This window comes from Vespa velutina, chromosome 8 (genome assembly GCF_912470025.1).
Source record: "Vespa velutina chromosome 8, iVesVel2.1, whole genome shotgun sequence".
Taxonomy (NCBI): Eukaryota; Metazoa; Arthropoda; class Insecta; order Hymenoptera; family Vespidae; genus Vespa; species Vespa velutina.
In genome coordinates, this window is record NC_062195.1 from 7,454,601 (window position 1) to 7,475,452 (window position 20,852).

At 31.7% G+C, this 20,852-nt stretch overlaps 1 protein-coding gene across 14 annotated transcripts in view; it reads right to left on the minus strand.

Moving 5' to 3' along the window:
- Nucleotides 1-20,852, minus strand: part of LOC124951280 (CLIP-associating protein 1-A) — a 41,835-nt gene that overhangs the window by 20,094 nt on the left and 889 nt on the right. For 12 of the 14 annotated variants that reach the window (XM_047499447.1, XM_047499446.1, XM_047499442.1 and 9 more), the window contains exons 2-5: nucleotides 7,458-7,563; nucleotides 5,681-5,852; nucleotides 5,397-5,573; nucleotides 4,485-4,561 (exon numbers count right to left, since the gene is read on the minus strand). In XM_047499447.1, the coding sequence (XP_047355403.1) occupies nucleotides 4,485-4,561; nucleotides 5,397-5,573; nucleotides 5,681-5,852; nucleotides 7,458-7,563 (532 nt within the window). Of the gene's footprint in view, nucleotides 1-4,484; nucleotides 4,562-5,396; nucleotides 5,574-5,680; nucleotides 5,853-6,681; nucleotides 6,716-7,457; nucleotides 7,564-20,852 lie in introns of those variants that run through there. The other 2 variants (XM_047499456.1, XM_047499455.1) reach the window with 2 other exon arrangements.

Below are 20,852 nucleotides of genomic sequence, written 5' to 3' on the forward strand. Positions count from 1 at the left end.
ACTAATTTAAAACTTTCATTGATTACATTGTGATTATATTTAAAATAAAAGGTGAAAGATCATTAGAATATAAAATGAACGATTCAATGTAATTCTCACGCATGAGAATAAAATCGTCGATTGAATTTCATATTAGTTCGAGAAAAGGAACATCGAACTCCTAACAAATCATTCGTTTATACACATGAAACGTTGTTAAAGAAGAATCGGGCACGCCGACGCTAACGTATATATTCTCATATGTACACGTATGTAAGTACTGAGATATATAATGAAGGTGATAATGGCACAGCCAACATTACATAATATCGCATATACGTTGCATATTATCGTACGTAAACACATACGTTTATCGTGTATCGTCACAGCTATTAGTAGACTTAAACCAAACAGTGAATGACGATCTGCTTATTTTCCATGATAATTTGCATTCTTTTCGTCCGTAACTCTTTTTTTTTCTATTTATATATTTATTTATCTATTCTTTTTTCATTTTTTAGCGCATCTAATCCAAGAAAGTTTCTCTCCCGGTCAATAAGAAGAATAACGCGATCGTCCATTTTATTTTTGTTCTTTCTTACTTTTATCGTTATTAATCCTTAAATGTTCCTCATTCTCGTGTAGAAAATTTGCGTAATAAAAACTTCAACGAATGCATACCCGTTGTTTGTTTCTTTCTCTTTTTCTTTTTCTTTCTTCTTTTTTTACGACGATATTACGATTCATTCATCGATTATGTTAAATTATAAAAATATCTCCTATCTAAAACAACTACACATGTAGATATTTAACATTTGTTTTATAATATAATTTTTTAATTTGAACAACGTTCGACTCATTTGTTCGATTGATCGTATCCATAAAAAAAAAAAAAGATATATATATATATATATATATATAACATTTAATGAGATTAATATTCTTTGATGTTGTAATATTGGACATCATTATATTCGTGATTACATTTGTTGTTTATCGATATAAACGTAAAGTACTCTAACATTATAAAGTAGAGAAGTCGAGTCAATTGAATGACCTGAAAGTTAATAGGTCACCAGTTAAAGAATGTCCGGTCAACGACAAAAAGGCCACTAAGCAACATTCTGTATTTCATATCTGATTGTAACTATCGTGCAACGTAAAATTGTGCATACTACAGATAAATCAACGTTACCACCTTAGCCGGCAACTACCTTTCACTTTTTGCTCACGTGTGCACGTGTCTACGATTTATCCGTAAAAAAAAAAGAACAACAAACTCTCGTGATTAAGATGAATTTATTATCATACTTTCGACTAATTTTTAGTGTCAACAAAATCTTTTTTCAGTGATATATATATATATATATATATATATATATATATATATATATAGATATATATAATATATAGATACATATATATAATAAATAGATAGTTTCTAGTCATTAGAAATATCATAAATTTTTACGAATATTCATAAATCCGATGTTCGTAAAACGACGTAGCCATAGACGCCATTTTTAAAAGAAATAAGCGGGTAAATCTTGGAAAGATGAATTTAAAGATTCGAACATGAACCCAACGTGATATTTCTTCATAGAATCATTGTACTTAAACGACGAGGTGCTTGAACGAATTCTTTTTTTTTTCTCTCTTTAAGATTAGATACAAACGGAAATAAGATAATTATTTCTGACCGATTAAAGATGGACATCGACAATTATCATTTCACGGTTATTTTGAGTTCTATTAATATCATTGAGATCAGCCGAACCGTCGTGACTTCTGCCGAGCCCATGCATGACCTAATCGCGATCGATGCGTACATACATACGTACACGTACATATGTATGTATGTATGTATTTATGCACGAGGTGTAACATAGCATGAAGGAAAAAAGAAAAAACGGACATGCTAGAGTTTAGCTGACAGAGAGGATATAACACGAAGAAAGCTGACTGGGCTCTCCTAGTCACGCTCCTTTAAAATTCTTCTCTGTTCGTAAACGACGACAAACGACGAGTACAAAAAAAGGAAGAATCAAGAACCACCGTGACAAATTTGACAAATATCGATATGTACTATACATATATATTTGTTTGTACGTACGTATGTACGTATGTATGTATGTATTATGTATGTACGTACGTATGTATGAATGATTTTAATAATTCATGTCTCGTATCCCAATACGACACACCTATAATGTACGTACATATGTATGTATGTATATACATATATATATATTATATGTATATATATTATATATATATTATATGTATGTATATATATATATATATGTGTATATAATTACCAAGAGTTATTGAACGATAATATATTATAACTTATATTAATTAATATTAATATTAATTGTCTATATAAGTTTTTAGATGAAACTCAAGAAATAAAAAGACCTTTAAGAGACTAGACAAAGTTCTTAGATCATCTTCATGTGTTTTCCACGAAGCTATAACATTACGTAGGAGGAAGTTATATCTCGAGGATTCCTTTTCCATGTTTCTTTCTTTCTCTCTCTCTCTCTCTCTCTCTCTCTCTCTCTCTCTCTCTCTCTCTCTCTCTCTTTCTCTCTGTCTCTCTCTTTTTCTCTCCTCTTCTTTTCATTCTCAGTAAAAGAAACAAAAGATTACGTGATCATCGATAGAATCCATCCGTGACGACGACGTTGACTCTCGCGTCTTCTCTTTCTTATCTATTTTTCTTCTCGTATCAGGATCATCGAGGGTTCGAATTTACTCTACAAGACTTTACTGGTTTTAATGCGTCAAGTATTCGATTGCTAGCGACACGTAATATTTGCGACCGAAATTTGAATACTCTACCACCCTATGCTCCAGGTAAATACGGGGAGGAGGAGCTGGAGGGGAGGAGGCAGTAGTCGTACAACGTTACAAGGCCGGCCATTTCGAGGCGAGACATGTTCTATAACTTGGTATAGATTACAGGCGACGTTTGAAAGAATATACCGCCGATATTGCGTGCTACCGTAATATTTATTGATACACATACGCATGTAAGCATGCATATATGTATATATATAAATTTATATAGGCACGTATTAAGTATAAGTAACCCTTACGAACGCGCACATATTATGTAAGCGCGATACAGTATAATGAGAATTAGAAAATCCATTATACTTCCGACACAAAAAAAAAAAAGAAACAAAAAAAAACGACATTTGTAAATATATATTCTTACGTCCTTCCTTTTTTGTTGACGTTTGAACTTCGTATGAACCTCGAGTGCATGATCAATGACACTTTACGAAACGTTAACGACAAAAGAATTTCAGGTCACTTGGTTAATTAAGAAAAAAAAAAAAAAAAAGAAAAAAAATAAAGAGAAAAATAAAATAAAATAAATAAAGAAGAATGAAAAGGAGTGGCATATCGTGTACCTTTTAAAAAAAGCACACAAACATTCTCTACCTTTTTAAAATTTTTTTCTTTCAAGTTCTTTTCCTTTCTGCTCATCGTCGATGCAAAACACTCAGTCCCGCTCGGTCGGAAAAGAAGAAAGAGTCTTACGAAGAAGAGGTTGCATTACGGTGCAATTAAATTAAAATTAACTAATGTCAGGTAGTAACTTGTACGAAGAATTATTCTTATCGTATTGAAGAAGAAGAAGCTTCAAGTACTTGTTCAATATTCATGAGTAACGTATGCAAGAAGTTAGAAAAGGTAAGAGAGAGGAAAAGAGAGAGAGAGAGAGAGAGAGAGAGAAAGAGAGAGACAGAGACAGAGAGAAAAAGAGAGAGACAAAAAGAGATAAAGTTAAACAGATAAATAAATAGACAGATAAATAGATAGATAAATAAATAAATAGATAGATAGATAGATAAATAAATAGATAGATAGATAAGATTATAGTTAGATAAATTAGATAAATTAGATAAATAAATAGATAGAAAGAGAAAGAGAGTTTGTACGGAAGGTGAATTCGTGAATGCAAAGGTGTATAGTATGTGCTAACCTTCGTCTCTGCTGGATGGCAGCACGATGCAAACTCGTACATTGAATACTATTTAATAATGCGACAAAACATTTTTATACTTTTTTGTACTTTTTTTCTCTTTTCTTTATGAGTTTATGTTCTTATAGTATTTTATGTTTGCATTTGAATACGAAACTCTAGAAAGAAAGAGAGTAAAAGAGATAAAGAGAAGAGAAAAAGAAAAAGAGAGAGAAAGAGAAAGAGAGGGAGAGAGAGAGAGAGAGAGAGAGAGAGAGAGAGAGAGAGAGAGAGAGAGAGAGAAAATATAAAAATCTGCATTCTCTACACTCATTAGAATTTATTACCATAATATATTTTACGTAAACAATAGGCTAAACGATCGTTTATCAGTTCTTCAAAGAAATCAATAATTACTTGTCTAATAAAAAATAATAAAAAAAAAAAAAAAAAAAAAAAAAAAAAAAAAAAAAAAAAAAAAAAAAAAGAAATATGTAAAAAATGTGTAAAAAAGGTTTAATTAACTCACCATCGGATGACATTGCGAGAGGTAACAAATCGCCAGATGCTTTCAATTGATCGAACTTTTTGATCAACAATAGTAGCCTGTAAAACAAAAGCATACATTTAACGATTGTTACTAATTAAAAGAACAACTTTATCAGGCGCTATTAGATGTAGAACATAGTTTTTAATCTAATTTACCTAACTATTACTTAAAATATGGCAAACAACAATAAAATAATTTATATATCTACATTAGCTATAAAGTTTCTTTCCTCGAAGTTTTTCATCTTTTTACGTAAGCATTATACAAAATTTATCGTTATTCGTCTCTTTGAATCAGCATGCATTTTTTCCAATCGATCCTGTTAAAAATAACAAATTCTTCAAAGAATAGTTTCCCTTTTTTATTTCTTTCTTTCTTTCTTTCTCTTTTCTTTTCTTTTCTTTTCTTTCTTTTTCTCTTTTTACTTTTTTAACAACCTAAGCTACGATTTTACGAAAACATTTAATAATTTTTTATGGGCATAAACAATAATAACAATAATTATAACAACAATAACAGTGACAATAACGACGACGATGATGACGATGACGATGACAACGACGACAACAACGACAACAACAACAACAACAACAACAATAACAATAATAATAATAAAATTGTTATACGAATACAAATGCGGTGTTACATATAAAAGTGAAAATATTACTACATATACTTTAATACTTTTTACAGACAAATTGATCATGTAGGAACGAACGGATATCGGTACTTCCACATTAGAAATTAGATATGATACCGCAAGTTCTCGAGTTGAAAGAAAAGAAGAAAGAACTAACGAAGAAATGAACGAACGAACGAACGAACGACGTAACCGTTCAACGAATTAATGCAGGCAAAGGGCCAAAGATCGATTTCTCTCGTTTCGCTCACTTTGCTTGCGGGACATTGTGCTTCCTCTGCAAGTCGACGCGCAATCTCTCGCCAACATGCCTGTACATGTCCGTTAAAGTGTTCAATGCAGTTTCACGAACTTTTTCGGACGGATCCGAGAGTAATTTGACGATATTGGGAATAACACCGGATAGAGCCATTTCGTCTGCGCCATGCCTAGGAAAAACAAAAATAAAAAATGAAAAATACATATATACAACAAATAAAGGAACAATAAACTTATGTTAATCGAAATAATCAATAATGTTATTATCGCAACTTACTCGTTTAATGTCGTCGTTAACAAGACCAGTGCTTCCTCTCTTAATTTTGCATTTTTATGGGTGAAAGCGGGACGAAATTTGTCCAATAATTGTTGGGGTGTCAAACAACCTTTCTCCAGGATTTTAAGAAGGACCAAATGTGCCTTTTCTCTGGTCGCATCTTTGCTATCACCTGTTACATAAAAACAAAAAAAAAAAAAAGGAAAAGAAAAAAAAGAATAAAAAATAAATATGATATAAATAAATAAATAAATGAAAAGAATTTGATTAAGAAGCGATATTAATATTAATAATAGTAATAATAATAATAATAATAATAATATAAGGAAATGAAATATTGTTGTTCGTGCTTTTAATAATATGTATATATATTATAAGATGTAAATTGTTGATTAGAATATATTGTAAATTACACACATAATGTATGAATTGTATGGGCATTCTTTACGGACACGTGTTTAGTATGAATGACTTTAATGCACTTTAATGTGTTTTCTCTTAGTCTAGAATTTGAAGAACGAAAAATTTTCTCACAGTACATATCTCTTCCGTACTAATTATCATAATAAGCTCTCTTGAATTGCGCGACGTTACTTTATTCGATTTAGATTTAAAACGAGGGAGAGGTCGACGTTGAAGATAATGGATGTGTGTTTAATTCATTAAATAAACGGTGATTCAATAGACCCAAGTACCTTTAAAATAAATAAACCGGGGCTCTCTCTCTCTCTCTCTCTCTCTCTCTCTCTCTCTCTCTCTCTTTGTAATTATCTCTGCGTTATGATATGCATATGTAAAGTACGTATGCACGATTAGGACTTAGATATCATAGAAAAAATAACGTCGTAATGTAACGTAATAGAACGTAACAGATGAGAAAAACTTGTTTCACGCTTTATGCGATCGTATCTTAGAAAGTTAGGCAGTAATAATTTTAAGATAACAGGATTAACGCAGAGAAAGAAATATGTAAAAGGAATAGAAAATTCTTATCTAATTACCTAGAAACTGGTATACCATATTTACTGATTATGCCAGTTAACCTCAACCAAGTTACGTTTAATTCACTTTAGACCTTGACTCACTAACATACATCTGCATGAGACTTAGTCGAGCCTTTTAAAATTTTATCAACTATCCATAAAACATTTCACCTTTGATTTTACGCGAAGAAAACATGCCGACTCGTATATTATATATTCGACTAAAACTGTTGGTTTTTTTCTTCTTTTTTTTTATAAAGGGCAAAAAAAAAACAGAACGAAAACAAATAAAACAAATAAAAATACACCGTAGGAAAAAAAGGAAAGAAAAAAGGTGAGTATCGAAGTAAAATTGAAATCTCCTTCGAATCGAATTCCTTAAACATCGTATAGCACAAGTAAGTTAAAAGAGACAAAGAAAAACCGATGGAGAGACCCCGAGTTTGTGCACAAATAAGGGTCGACATCTGTCATAGTCTTAAACCTCGTTAAAGTCCTTTAAAATGTCGATCGAGTTCGTTCTATCTGGAACTCATCTCGTCATTAACGATGATTCAGCATTGGTACGTCTTTGGTGGGGCTAATTAACAAATCCTTGACCGTACTCGCAGTATTCCACGGAAACAAACACCTTGGATGACGAAATTATGATAACGATTTCGTCGAAAAAAAAATATATATAATATATATATATATATATATATATATATATGGTTGATTTTTAAGCTAAGATTCAGAAAACGTTTTAATTGAAAAATTGAATTATTATAATCAATGGCTTTTTTCGTACTCACCTAGCCTATCTATCATTGGCTGTATTACAGTAAGAATATAAGGCTTGAAATCATGACCCATCCGATCGGCGAGGTACGTAAGGATCTCCAATCCATTTTGAACGACCTGTAAAGAAGAAGAAGTAGAAGAAGAACAGCAATTTTCGAGAGACATATATATATATATATATATATATATTAGTACTTGACGATGAATTATGATGATTGGTAATAAGATTAAATCCAATCTGAACTTAACTCGATCAATTAAAATTGATTCTTTCGATTCATTTCAAAAGACATTTAATTATATCTGACATGACCCATAAAAATTAATCAGATATACAACCGACCTATTTACATATTATTTCTAAGTTAATTTTTCTTTTTATTTCTTTTTCTTCTTATTTTTATATACAATTTATATAAAATTTTATAAATATTATTCTTTAGACCGAGAAAAAAGATGTTATTAAAGGACTCTTTTACATTTTTAATTTTTTATTTATTTTTCCCTCGCATTATCTACATCAGTATCAATCAAATTTCAGGATTCGAACATTACTCATCGAGTCTTATTTTATACATTCATCTCTGATAACAACATTAACAACAATAATAGAAATCATAATAATAATAAGTAAATAAATAAATAAATAAATAAATAATAAGTAATTTGTTTTTCTTTATTCGAAATTCACATTTTCAAGTTTCTCAAGTATTCTTTTAATAAGAGTAACCAATTCCGAAGCGGACAGTATCGTCTCCGGAAGGGTAGCAATATCATGGTGAAACATTAAGGAGAGGTTAGGGGTGTGAGCGGAGAACGGAAGAAAGGTGAAGGTGGGGATAGGGGTGGTAGGCTATCGATGCAACGTAATTGAATTGGAGTCGGTAAATGTTAGATTTCAGTGGCGGCAGTGGTAGAGACTGCGACGGCGATAGAGGGCGAGACCGTATTGATCCGGACAAGGAGCAACCCTCGTATAAGTTTCCCTTAAAGTTGAAAAATCGCAGCAGGCAACCCTCTTGCACTTTCCCTCTTTCTCATAATTATGTTTCGTCTGGGAGCTTCATTCGCTCACCGAAAAGCCGGTACTCGTCGTGTTTTCTCATCTAGAAAGCGGTGCAACGCTCTCACTCTCCTTCCACACCCATCATCCACCTCCACCTCCAACCCTGCTCCCACTTTCTTTCTAACACCCTTGACAGCTACCCCTTTACAATTCTCACTAGGGGTTTTGTTTATTCCGGAAATCGTATCATTAAAACGAAAGCGATATATGCGCACGTGTGTTATCGACATATTCATAGGCACGTTTACTCTGTTCTGTCAATAAGACGGAAAACATTTATCAATATTCGCTCAGTTATTACATAGTGACTTAACAAGTTAAAAAAGAAAAAAATAAATAAATAAAAAGTCGATTTAACAAAAATATTTTATATTCAATAATGTTATCCTTTAAGATTATTTAAAAAATTTCATTAAATAATTTCCAATAGCGACAAATTTACAAACATTTGAAGATATCGACATGTAAAATTATTTTATACTTTAAAACATTGTTTTCTTAAAATTATATTTTTCAAATTGGTACCAATGATATTTTGAAGATTATTGTAACGATTTGAATGAAATTTGGATTATTTGTCATATTTGTTGTCTAATCTTTGTTATACGGAAATTTCTTTTTAAAAGCTATAATTTCTTTCTTCTTTCTTAATCATTACATTTTTATCTAAAATTGAATTCTTTTATCGAAAATTGCATGATAAATTAGATCACTCATATTTTTTTGTAAAATGAAAATATGAAACATCGGTTTAATGAAGTATCGGTTTCTTTTAATGTACTTTAAAAACTTTTTGTTTTATTTTTTCAATTTTGATAACAACCTGAGGAGATATTATTGGAATCGCAAATAGCTTACAAAACAACTATTGTTTACTTCGACAAAGATAACTCCAAAAAGATAATGGATCGTTTTAATTCCTTTTTTGTTAAGGAAAATATTCCTCGAACTACGTACTACTAAATATATTTAATGATTTTTTATTAATGAAATAAATTTTTACAGGCAAAAAAAAAATCATAAAAATCGTGTCTTTTTTGGATCTACGTTTTACGTAATATCTTTAATAATAGTGCAAAAAAGATAATACGTGTTTGGACCCATAGAATTGAACACATCAAGCACATTTGATCAGGGATGATCGCAAATTAGGGAAATTGTTTAAATATACTCGAGACGTACATCTTCAAATAAATTAAAGATCGTTTCATCCATATCTTTTTAGTTTTTACACAAACTATTTCTAAATTGTCATTTCTTTTTCTTTTTCCTAAAACTATCTAATGCTCTTGTCGAATTATGAATCAAGAAAATACTACGTTTTTGATCTAATTGAAGCTATGAATGTATTAGCATATAAAATTCATCAGGATCAATTGACAGGAACTAGAAATTTATCAAGAATCCATCGGATGCATTGATCAAAGAATGATATCGCGACAATTACATAGATATGCCTCAATTTAGGACTAATCAAATCTAAATAGCATATAATAAATTTACAAGATGTAAATAGCTTATAAATAATAAATTTGTATTCCACGATTGTAAATATTCTTTTCACAAATAATGAGTTATTAATTCCAGTATGTGTCATTACTCACAACTACGAGATCTTGTTTTCAATATTAACATAAGTTGAAAAGGTTAAAGTGTTACTACTATTACTAGTACGCATACAAAGTCCAATTAAATAACTTATGTAAGAAATTATTTTTGCGAGAAAATTATGAAAAGTATATAAGTTCGAAAATTTCCGAGAACAATTAAATAAAAGTCAAAGAGAGAGATTCATCAATATTCCAAATCGATATAGCGAAAAATTCTTGGATCACGAAAAAATCCCTAACGAATTTGAAAAATAACATTAAAATTGTATATTAGAAAGATCGCAAATCAAACATATAAACTTACTAACTTAATAATTTAATAATTTAAAGGTTCTAATATGGTATAACATTAAACAATGAGGTTACATCAATTCCATGGTTCGGTCAATACATAACGAACCAAGAGATACTTCCTCAATCCGACATTAAATCGTTCAAAGGAAATTATACGGAATGGCATAGTTTTAATGACACGTTCCGGGCAACGAAATGAAACGAACACCCGCATCAATTGTATATAGAAACTAGTCAGGCGATAGCGCGTGTTCATTTTGTACATTAAGAACAAGTTCATACAAAATTGCGAACAATTCTAAACGATGAGTTCTTTAGAAGGTACGAATAGTAGTTCAGACAAAACGTGCGTGAGTATGTTGCAATTGTTAACGCGCCAATCAATTGATACAGTGTCGACCACGTGATCGTACGAACGTGACTAACGAAAAGCATAATAACAGTCTCCAAACAACGTTACTGCGACATAGATCAACAAGAATAAAGAGACTCGTGTTTTGGGACAAGAATAGCAATCAATAGCACCGTTGCAATCAACGGTTTCGCTCGTGTCGGATCAGTAATCAAAAATTTTGCTGTCCACGAATAGGCTCGCATATAGATGATAGACGCAACCCAGATGCAAACAGACAACATCATCTATCCCACGTATTATTAAACTCAAAATCACAATTGAGTTCAATTATATACGGGCTATACGAAAACTATTCAATAAATTGGGAATAGTCGCGAATGTGTGTACCAAACATATTAGATTCATAATTAAAAAATCACGCGGATCCAAAAAAGAACAGCAAATGAACGCAATAAAATGGATTAAACATATTGCTTTCGTTGCCGACACTAACCATCTGGTACTACTGACAATAACCGGTAAGTTGTTATGAAGATAAATAATTTGATCGGCTATCAATGTATCAAGATATTTCAAATTGGTCAATCGGGAACTACATAAACCGGCATCGACATAGATGCTCTCTGCTAGGATAGTATGTTCTACAAAATGATATAGATCGGACAAGTCTGATTGAACAAGCATAATGAATTACAAAAACTACGATTAAGTTGGTTTACTTTGGGTAAAGTTCATTGCCGTTCAACAAAAGGAACGATCAAATAACTTTTGTCACGAAAGAAATTAGACAGACAAATGGCCAAGTTCTGGGAATTGAAAGAATGTTCAGAACAGTAACAACTGTTAATGGAAGAGTTAGCTTGTGGAGAACACTTCCAAGGAAGAATATGTTGAGTGATACCAATGGACGTTAAGTCGTCAGATTATCATTCAACAGTCAACAGAACTTTCTCTTAGAGATTTAAACTTGTCCACGATTCAAAGATTTAACCTTTTTGAAATATAAGTTAGATAGACAAGGATATCAAATCTTTTGCGTAGAAAAATAAGGAACTAGATCATATGAAGACATTTTCTAGATAAAGTAAATGATGCTGGGATGAAAATCACCAGCAATTCAAAACTTTAATAAATAAAAATTCCTCGTGACAACGAACAGCGGATTCTTTGACGTGACGAATTGAACGAGCCTGTAGGCACCTATTAATTAAATACAATGATTTTCGGTACCGTATCAGCACCCTTCATCACGATCACGGTTCTACAACAATTAACGAGTATTGGAATATATCCATTACATTAGCCGCATCATTAGCCGATGGCATTAACGAATTACATTTGTACGAATGATCCCTTAACTGATTATACAAAACATTTAATGAAGTGATGGCATTCAGAGAGATCAATTAATCGTCTCTACCTAGATTTTAGGCGTTTTCGATTTGAAACAATAGGCCTATACAACAAAAGCACGCGGCTCGTGACTAAACTAAAAAAACGAGACAACAATGGACCTTGTTGAGTGCACCTTGATGAGTCGAATACAAAAAGAGAAGAAAAGAATAGAAATGCGGAACCTGTGCTGAATTCCAAGAATAATATCGTCGCCTGCATGATCAAATAAAAATTAAAACAGTTACAAAGGCAGATATTCGCAAGTATTTAATTTGTTAAAATTTTTATACCCAGTTATTATCACAACAAAACTGATAATGCACGAACTGTGAAAGAACATGTTTTAACAAGCTTCTAATATCAAAAAAATTGTTTATTTTGATACGAGATATTAAAGATATTCTAATATATCACGTTCTTTAATTCAAATGCTTTGTCCTCCGATTCCAATGATTTCTAAACCCTTACACCTACTCATTTCCTAAATTTGGTGGGGTTATACCGGAGCATATTTTATTAGACTATTAATATGATAATAGATTCGAAAACTCAAACAATAATTTTGGACAAGATTGTACGAAAAATATTTAAAGGAGTTAAATATTCGAACCAAATGACACTATAGACCAACAAAGAGATCTCAAGGTGAACGACCTAATCCTCATCAAGAAGGACAACATCGATGCACTCGATGCTTGGCCGAGTGACGGAAATATACCCGGACGCGGACAAACGCCGTGCTCGTGTTATCAGTCAAAACATCCAACGGGACGTACAAAAGACCCGTAAATGGGCTCTACCCTATTCCAATAGAGAAAGATTAATAAACAATGGAGACGGTGCTATTGATGCTTAGTTTAAAACAATGCCGATGATAATCTTTCTTTTGTAGTCAGTTTAAGATTATATTATTATACTATTTTATATTGTATATAAATATTATTTGAATTATCATTGTATTACTATTACCAAATCTAAATGTCTGTTAGTTCAGAATTAATTCGTAAGTAGCGATTACCATTAGCTTAATACATCGTACTTAGACATATTAATACAAATTCCATTATTTGTTAATAAATCAAGGCAGTTTTTGTGACTTTTCAAATTTTGCTATATGTTCCATTTCTAATTCTAAGGCAGAAACCATTTATCACCTTGATCCTTGGTGGATCCTAATATCCGACAATTTCTCTGCGTCGAATCTAATTATCTCGTTCATTGATGGATCCTGATTAATCTTAAATGTTACTTCGTTCGTACCTTTGATTAAATTCTGCCGATTTATAATTCCAATCAAAACTAATAGGTAATTTTAGGAAAAAGAAAAAGAGAAAGGGAAGAAAAATGATTCTTGATTGATCAAAAGTTCATTCGTCTCGAGTATGTTAAAAACAATTTTCCTAATTCGCGATTACAAATAGATAATTAGATTCACTTGCTTCGGATTCCATTCTAATCCGAATCTAATTATTATATATCTGCGTGTATATGTACATACTTAAAAACATCCTTATTGTCAATGTTAAATGTGTTCGCCTGCATGTATGATAAAGGCTGTTATTTATTGGTTCAATATTTTTATGAAACCTTCTTTAATAAATAAATGACCAATATTTATAATGAAATAGTATTACATAATATAACTGGATAATGTATTAAACCCATTAATATAAAAATTGTCAATATTTTAATCGAGATAATCGTAAATACAACTTGTTAATATTTTAAACAGATGGTTAGTATTTATAATAAACACATACACAACTCTGACGTTTAATTATTTATACGTATCACTTATATTACTTAATGATATTTTATTATAAATACTGACTAAAATATTCATATATACTGATCGTTTATTTTTAAAAATATTTATTTTTATAATTAATAAAAATATTGACAAAATAAATAGAAGCGATCTCTAAACACCAATATTAAAATGAAATAAATAAAGTTAAATAAATTAGAGTAGTAAGGCCTAAGTACCCGGAAACTGTTTTATCTCATAGATTATTTGTTATAAAGCATTATTTAAAGGGAGCGAATGACGATAAGTGCTTTCCGTTTTAACGAACGTGTGCATAGCACTTACAATTATTAATTTAAGACACGAAATCAGTTCTGACAAGTTCAGCGATTTTCCAATACAAGGATAAAACTGTCAAAGTCACTAAAGTATACATCGATGTTTCTCTAAGTTTCAATATCTGTGTACTCCTTTTAACATTTCAGTAACTTCGCTTTACTTCTTAAATAAAAGTTGACTGAATTTGTTCAGAAAACTTGTCAATATTTCAATACTCGTATATAAGTTATAAATGTGTAAGTGAATTTTGTTTCCTTATTTCTTTTTGTTTCCTTATTTCTTTTTGTTTCCTATTAATTACAAAAATATACATAAATAAATTATTTTGATTATATACGAGGTAAACTTCATATAACGCGTTCATTTAAACAACGCAGTTTTGACATAATATGATCTTCAAATTTTTAGATTTTTATTTTGTCACCATATATATATATATATTTGAAAAAAGCAAAAATACGTGCTTTACTTTTTAATCTTTTATATTTTGAAGATAGCTACGACAATTAAAATATATGTTTCATTTTATTTTGCCGAAAACATTCATCGGATATGCATTATGTGAGAACAAGTTAATATTCTCTTTGTAATTTTTATAATCTTATATATATTCATGTATATATACCGTCATTTACATCACGGTTTGTGCGTTAATTTAAATAAATTACTCAAATTTGATTAAAACAAATTCCTGTTTCGTCACGTCGGTGTGTCTACACTTAAAAAAAAAAAAAAAAAAAAAAAAAAAAAAAAAAAAAAAAAAGAAAGAACATTGGTATTGATTGCAGACAACAAAATTAACAAAGAAAATCTTTTGATTAGGATAGAACAAACATTGACCGATATGTGTTATATTGGAGATTTAAACGTGCGGTATATACGTATATGTCTACGTGTATGCAAGAACAAGAGAGAGAGAGAGAGAGAGAGAGAGAGAGAGAGAGAGAGAGAGAGAGAGAGAGAGAGAGAGAGAGAGAAAGAGAGAGAGAGAGAGAGAGAGAGAGAGAAAGAGAGAGAGAGAGAAAGAGAGAGAGAGAGAAACGATGAAAGAGAAATGACCATGGACAAGGAAGGTAGTAAATCGAAGATAGAAGCTACATGGAAACTTCATTCGATGTTTGCATATACATAGGTGCATATATACTACTAAGAAAGTCTAATTTGTATGTGTAGTTGAACGTTTGAATGCGTTTTAACGAAGATCTATACATAGGCATATAAACCTATTTTAAAGTCACGGGGTAAACGTTCTCTTGGGGCTCCTCTCGTCTGGCTGTGACATCACTGCCCAGTACCGAAGCTTTTTATTACTCTTCCCTTCCTCCACATCCCTCGCGCTACCACATAAATTCCGTATTATTAGACTTACCCATAACGCTTTACTTTTCCACCCATCCAATGCGGTTTTCCGAAAAAAAGGAAAAAAAAAAAAAAAAAAAAAAAAGGAACAAGCTCATCCTATATCAAAAATTAACAATTATTATATGATTATTATATTGAAAATATAATAAACGCAACGATTTTTCTAATGAGAAATTCATTAACATTCGCTTATAAAGTTTTAAACACGTATTTATTCGAATTCTCACATTCACTTGAATTTAGTTGTCAAACCCGAGAAATCCATCATGGCGGAGCCACGTGGGTGGTACATACGCGTTTCTCTTTCTTCGATCGTTAAATTTTTATAAATAAAACAAATGTAAAGTATCGTATTATACATATACATATACATATACATATACATATACATATACATATATGCATACATACATACATATGAGCAAACATACAGTCTAGAAAACTTTTACAACAGCCATCAATTGCTACTTCCTTCCTTTAAAATGGGAGGGGGAAAAAAAGAAAGAAAGAAAAAAAAAAAAAGAAAAAGGAAAAACATCCACTGCAATTATACAATTAGATAGCACTATTATGTAAACGGAAGAACGGTAATATTATTAAAAAGACATAGATAGTAAAGTTTTATAAATTTCTAAAAACAGAGCATTGAAAAGAAGAAAAGGAAAAAAAAAGCTATCCAATCTATGTGATCAAAAAGATAAAAGAGATCTTCATTCCTCTTGAGTAGATACGAACGAACTTTCAGACAACGTCCAGCTGTCGTAAGGATCGAACATGGCGGTAGGCCGTTTGCCAAAAATGCCAATGTAACACAATGGCCTGTTCGTCGAGAAATTAAGGGCGAGTCTCAATCTTAGAGTTAGAAGGGGTGGTATATGTTCGTTAAGAAGCACTGCGCTATCGAAAAATGTCCCTACCTCTTTTAAGAATACAACGAGATGCTGCCTATATACACAGTCTTTATATTTCTTCGTGCTTCTTGTACATTTCTGTGTATGCATGTATTGTGGTGGTTATATGTTTATGTGTAAAGGACCATCTGGATAACGATAAGAGAAGCCAAGTCCGATACACACATTGCCATTGCAATTTTCTTCTTGTCATGCAAAAAATAAATGAGAAAAGCAAAGAAATGTACAAAAAAAAAAAAAAAAGAAGCTCGCATTTGTAGGTTAACATAAGTAAGAAAAGGGCAACAAGTAGTTAACCTTCCACTTTAATAATTAAAACGTGTTTATTTCTTTCAATAATTAGAACGTACATCTGTACTTACTTATTTCTTTCCGATTAACTGTTCGAATATATTCTAAATGAATTTAACATATATATATATATATATATATATATATATATATATATATATATATGTATATATACGGCGTTCCCTAATTCGTGATTTTTCATTCGTCTCGTTAAATCTTAAAAAAAAAAAAAAAAATATTTCGAACGTAGAAGAAATCGTCGTTAGTCGTTAGAGAACGTCATTCTCCAAAGGAAATAGCATCATATTTCTCTCTCTCTCTCTTCTTCTACTTCTTTTTTTCCTTTCAAGGAGAAAGAGAGAGACATCGAAAAAAAGAGAACTAGGAGAGTAGCCGACGACCACTCGTCATATTATGCGTGAACGTAGTTATTAAGTAGAGGGAGATTTGAGAAACTGTTGGCGCCACTATCGCGTCGGTTGTGGCGGCGGCGGCTACGAATAACAAAAATTAACAATCGGCGGGAAAATATATACAGCCAATGGAAATATATATGTTGGAATCGGAGAAGGTGACATAGGCGTGAAATAAAAAAGAAAAGGAAAAAAAGGAAAAACGAAAGAAAAAAAGAAAAGAAAAAAAAAACGAGAAAAAAAACCATTCTAAATATAGCAATGAACGGTCCAGATTACGTGTACACCGAGTGGTAATGCATTAGTGTACGTATTTGCACGCCTGTATGCATACATATATATGTATATATATGTATGTATGTATGTGTATGTGTTCTGTACGTGCGTAGATAGGATCTTAGGTAGTAAACGCATGCGAGCAAACGAGCGAGCGATCGAATCCAATACGAGTCGAACGCATCCGCGTGTATTAGTTAGTTTCATGCATAAAACATTTGCCATAAATCCATAGTAAGATTGCACGATCGAAGGAGAACCGAATTTTGATCGATTCGACCCCGGGATACGCGGTCGAATAGACCGTGTAATCGTCGAGAAAACAATGACAGATTTGTCCCTTCCATCTCGTTTCCTCTCTCCATCATCCCTACTCCATACTTATTTATTTAGTTACTTACATATCTTAGTGTTACAGAACAGAATTACGTAGATCACGTCATCGCGACGCAAAACTACGGGCGGAGATTTTCTTCTCCTTCGAGACTACTAATCTTACGTACATATATATATATATATATATATACATACATACATACATATATACATACTTCGATTTTTTTTTTTTTTTTATATTTTTTATTCACAAGTATTATTGAGATCGATGTCGTTGATTGAATCTCATAATGAAATTATGAAATAAAATAGAAAACCTATAATAATAATCTAAACAATAATATTGACATAGTTATTGGTTTTATTTTTCTTTATTTATTTCCTTTTTATTTTTTGTTTTTCTTCGAAACAAATTCGTTCACTACAAATTTTTAAAAGTTTATTCCTTCGACATTAATAAGTTTTCTCTCTCTCTTTCTGTTTTCAAAGTCGTTCTTTATAAATGCGTTTTAGGTCGTATACCGAAGGAAATCTTAGCAAGTACGAGAGTAACGATGGTAAGCAAAGGACACCTCTCCTCCACATACATACATACTTATATATATACATACATATATACATACACACACACACATACATACATACATCACACATACATACATGGCGTGAAAGTTTTTTTCCTTATGCGACATGCGTCTCGAACGAGTCGAGGTTCTCCGTGACGTCGTCGTCATCATCGTCGTCTTCGTTGTCGTTGTCGTTGTCGTTGTCGTCGTCATCGTTTTCGTCGTCGAGAAGCTCAGCGACAAATTTAACCGAGAAAGAAACCGATCTCCCCAAAGCAAAAGGGGACTTGTAGGGGGTCTCGTACGAAAGAACGTTCAAAATCATACTTACTAACTCGTTTTTTAATCGCAATCTCGTTGCAAATATCCCCCGACACAATCTTAAACGCGATCAGCAGTAAAATTCAAGGAGTTTCGCCATTTTTGGACATACCGTGCAACTTGAGAAAACAGTTACGCGTCGTAATCCGCTTTGCTTTATCGATTCTACGGAATATGACTCATCTGAACACACCGTAGTAGATCGTTGACATATGATTTTTTTTCCTTTTTCTCTTTCTCTCTCTCTCTCTCTCTCTCTCTCTCTCTCTCTCTCTATATATATATATATATATATATATATATATATATATCATCTACCTATCTTTCTCTATCTTTTTTATGAAATGTTTATAATACGCGTAGGAACTCGTCTTGGAGTTGTTTGACTATAGTTATACTCGTCTCGTTTCTATCATTTCTAATGTAAAAGTTTCTGAGTACGTACGTATTTTTATTTATTATTAAACAAATTCTCTACATGCAATCCTCGTTCGTACAATAATTTAATCATACAATTTATTTATTGAACGACAAAAAAAATGTCACAATTTAAGAAAAATAAATAAATAAATAAATAAATAAATAACAGTTAAACGCACAAGGTATGTTTCTTTTTCTTCTACTTTTTCTTATATATTATTCGCTTACTTATTTCCAAATCGTTATATAACGATCACAATGGACAATTACAATCACCGCTTGACTACAGATGATTGACAATGAACGAGAATAATATAATAACGCGATTTGTGTCGATGTGTATGTATCTTAAAACGTGACTCAATTAAAAGAAAGTTATTATTAGAAATGCTTATCAATATTTTGTGATTTGCGTTTAAACGTTAACCGGTTGACTCTTCTTCCGTTATACTTGACAATAGTTGTGCTTATTTAGACGGAATAAAATTTCGGATAAACATAATTGAATTTTGTATAACGAAAATATATATATATATATATACATATACATATATGTACATACATACAAATATACATATAAATATATTTTTTTCTTACTAAGAACGAGAGGAACCATTTATTTCATACGTAAGTATTTGAGTGAACTCGTATCCCCAGGACGAATCCATCTTCTCATCGAGGGGACTGGCTCGATTTCGCAAACGTTTACTAAACCCTATAAACCCCTTAAAAGGAATACGATACACTCTCCTTATAGTTCCATGAACTATATCGGTTTGCACCTTTCGAAGTTATGCTTGAATTGCTTCTTGATGATCCTCGAACTTTTGAACTTTTGAACTTCAAAAGAATATACGTGCATACGTATTTAAGCATCTATGTATGTATGTATGTATGTATGTATATACGTGTCACATGATTATGCAAAATAAGATATCTTTTCATCAACTCAAAAAATGAGTTAATTTATTCGCACGTAAGTACGCATCTCCCTTACGAATAATTTCATTCGTCAATTTACTATTACGAAAGAGAGGGAGGGAGAGAGAGAGAGAAGGATGGATCCTAAAATCTAAAATTTAATATTATAGTAATAATAAAGTTAAGAAGTGTTCAATATTATCCTGGTTCCTTGAATTTTGGCGAATGAGCACCCCTGTACGCAACGAAACGAAAGAGTAGACGGAGAGTAAAGAGAAGAGGGAAAGAGAAAGAGAAGGAAAGACAGAGAAAAAGAGAGAGAGAGAGGAAGGGAAGGAGTATCATGCAGAGGAGGGGTTGTCACTCGGCACACCCCACTCCCACTACATGGTCATCTAATGAAAGCGTACTCGAGGAAAGGATATTCATCAACTATGTTGTTTTTTTCTAGTTCCCTTCTTCTTCTTCTTCTGTTCCTTAACGACTACAATTCGTGCGACGATTCCTTGCGTCTAGACTGCTTAGCGACTAGACTACACACTAAAGAGAGAGAAAGAGAGAGAAAGCAAAAGAGAGAGAGAGAGAGAGAGAGAGAGAGGAGCGCGCATTCGCACGTGCTTTATCCGCGCGTAACCGCAGCACCAAAGATATAATATATATGTATATATGTACGCGCGTATGTATGTATGATGTAGGTATGTACGTGACGATAGGACACACCACACGACGATAATTCTTCTGGCATTCTTCTTTCGAGTTCTTTTTCTTTCTTTTCTCCCTTTT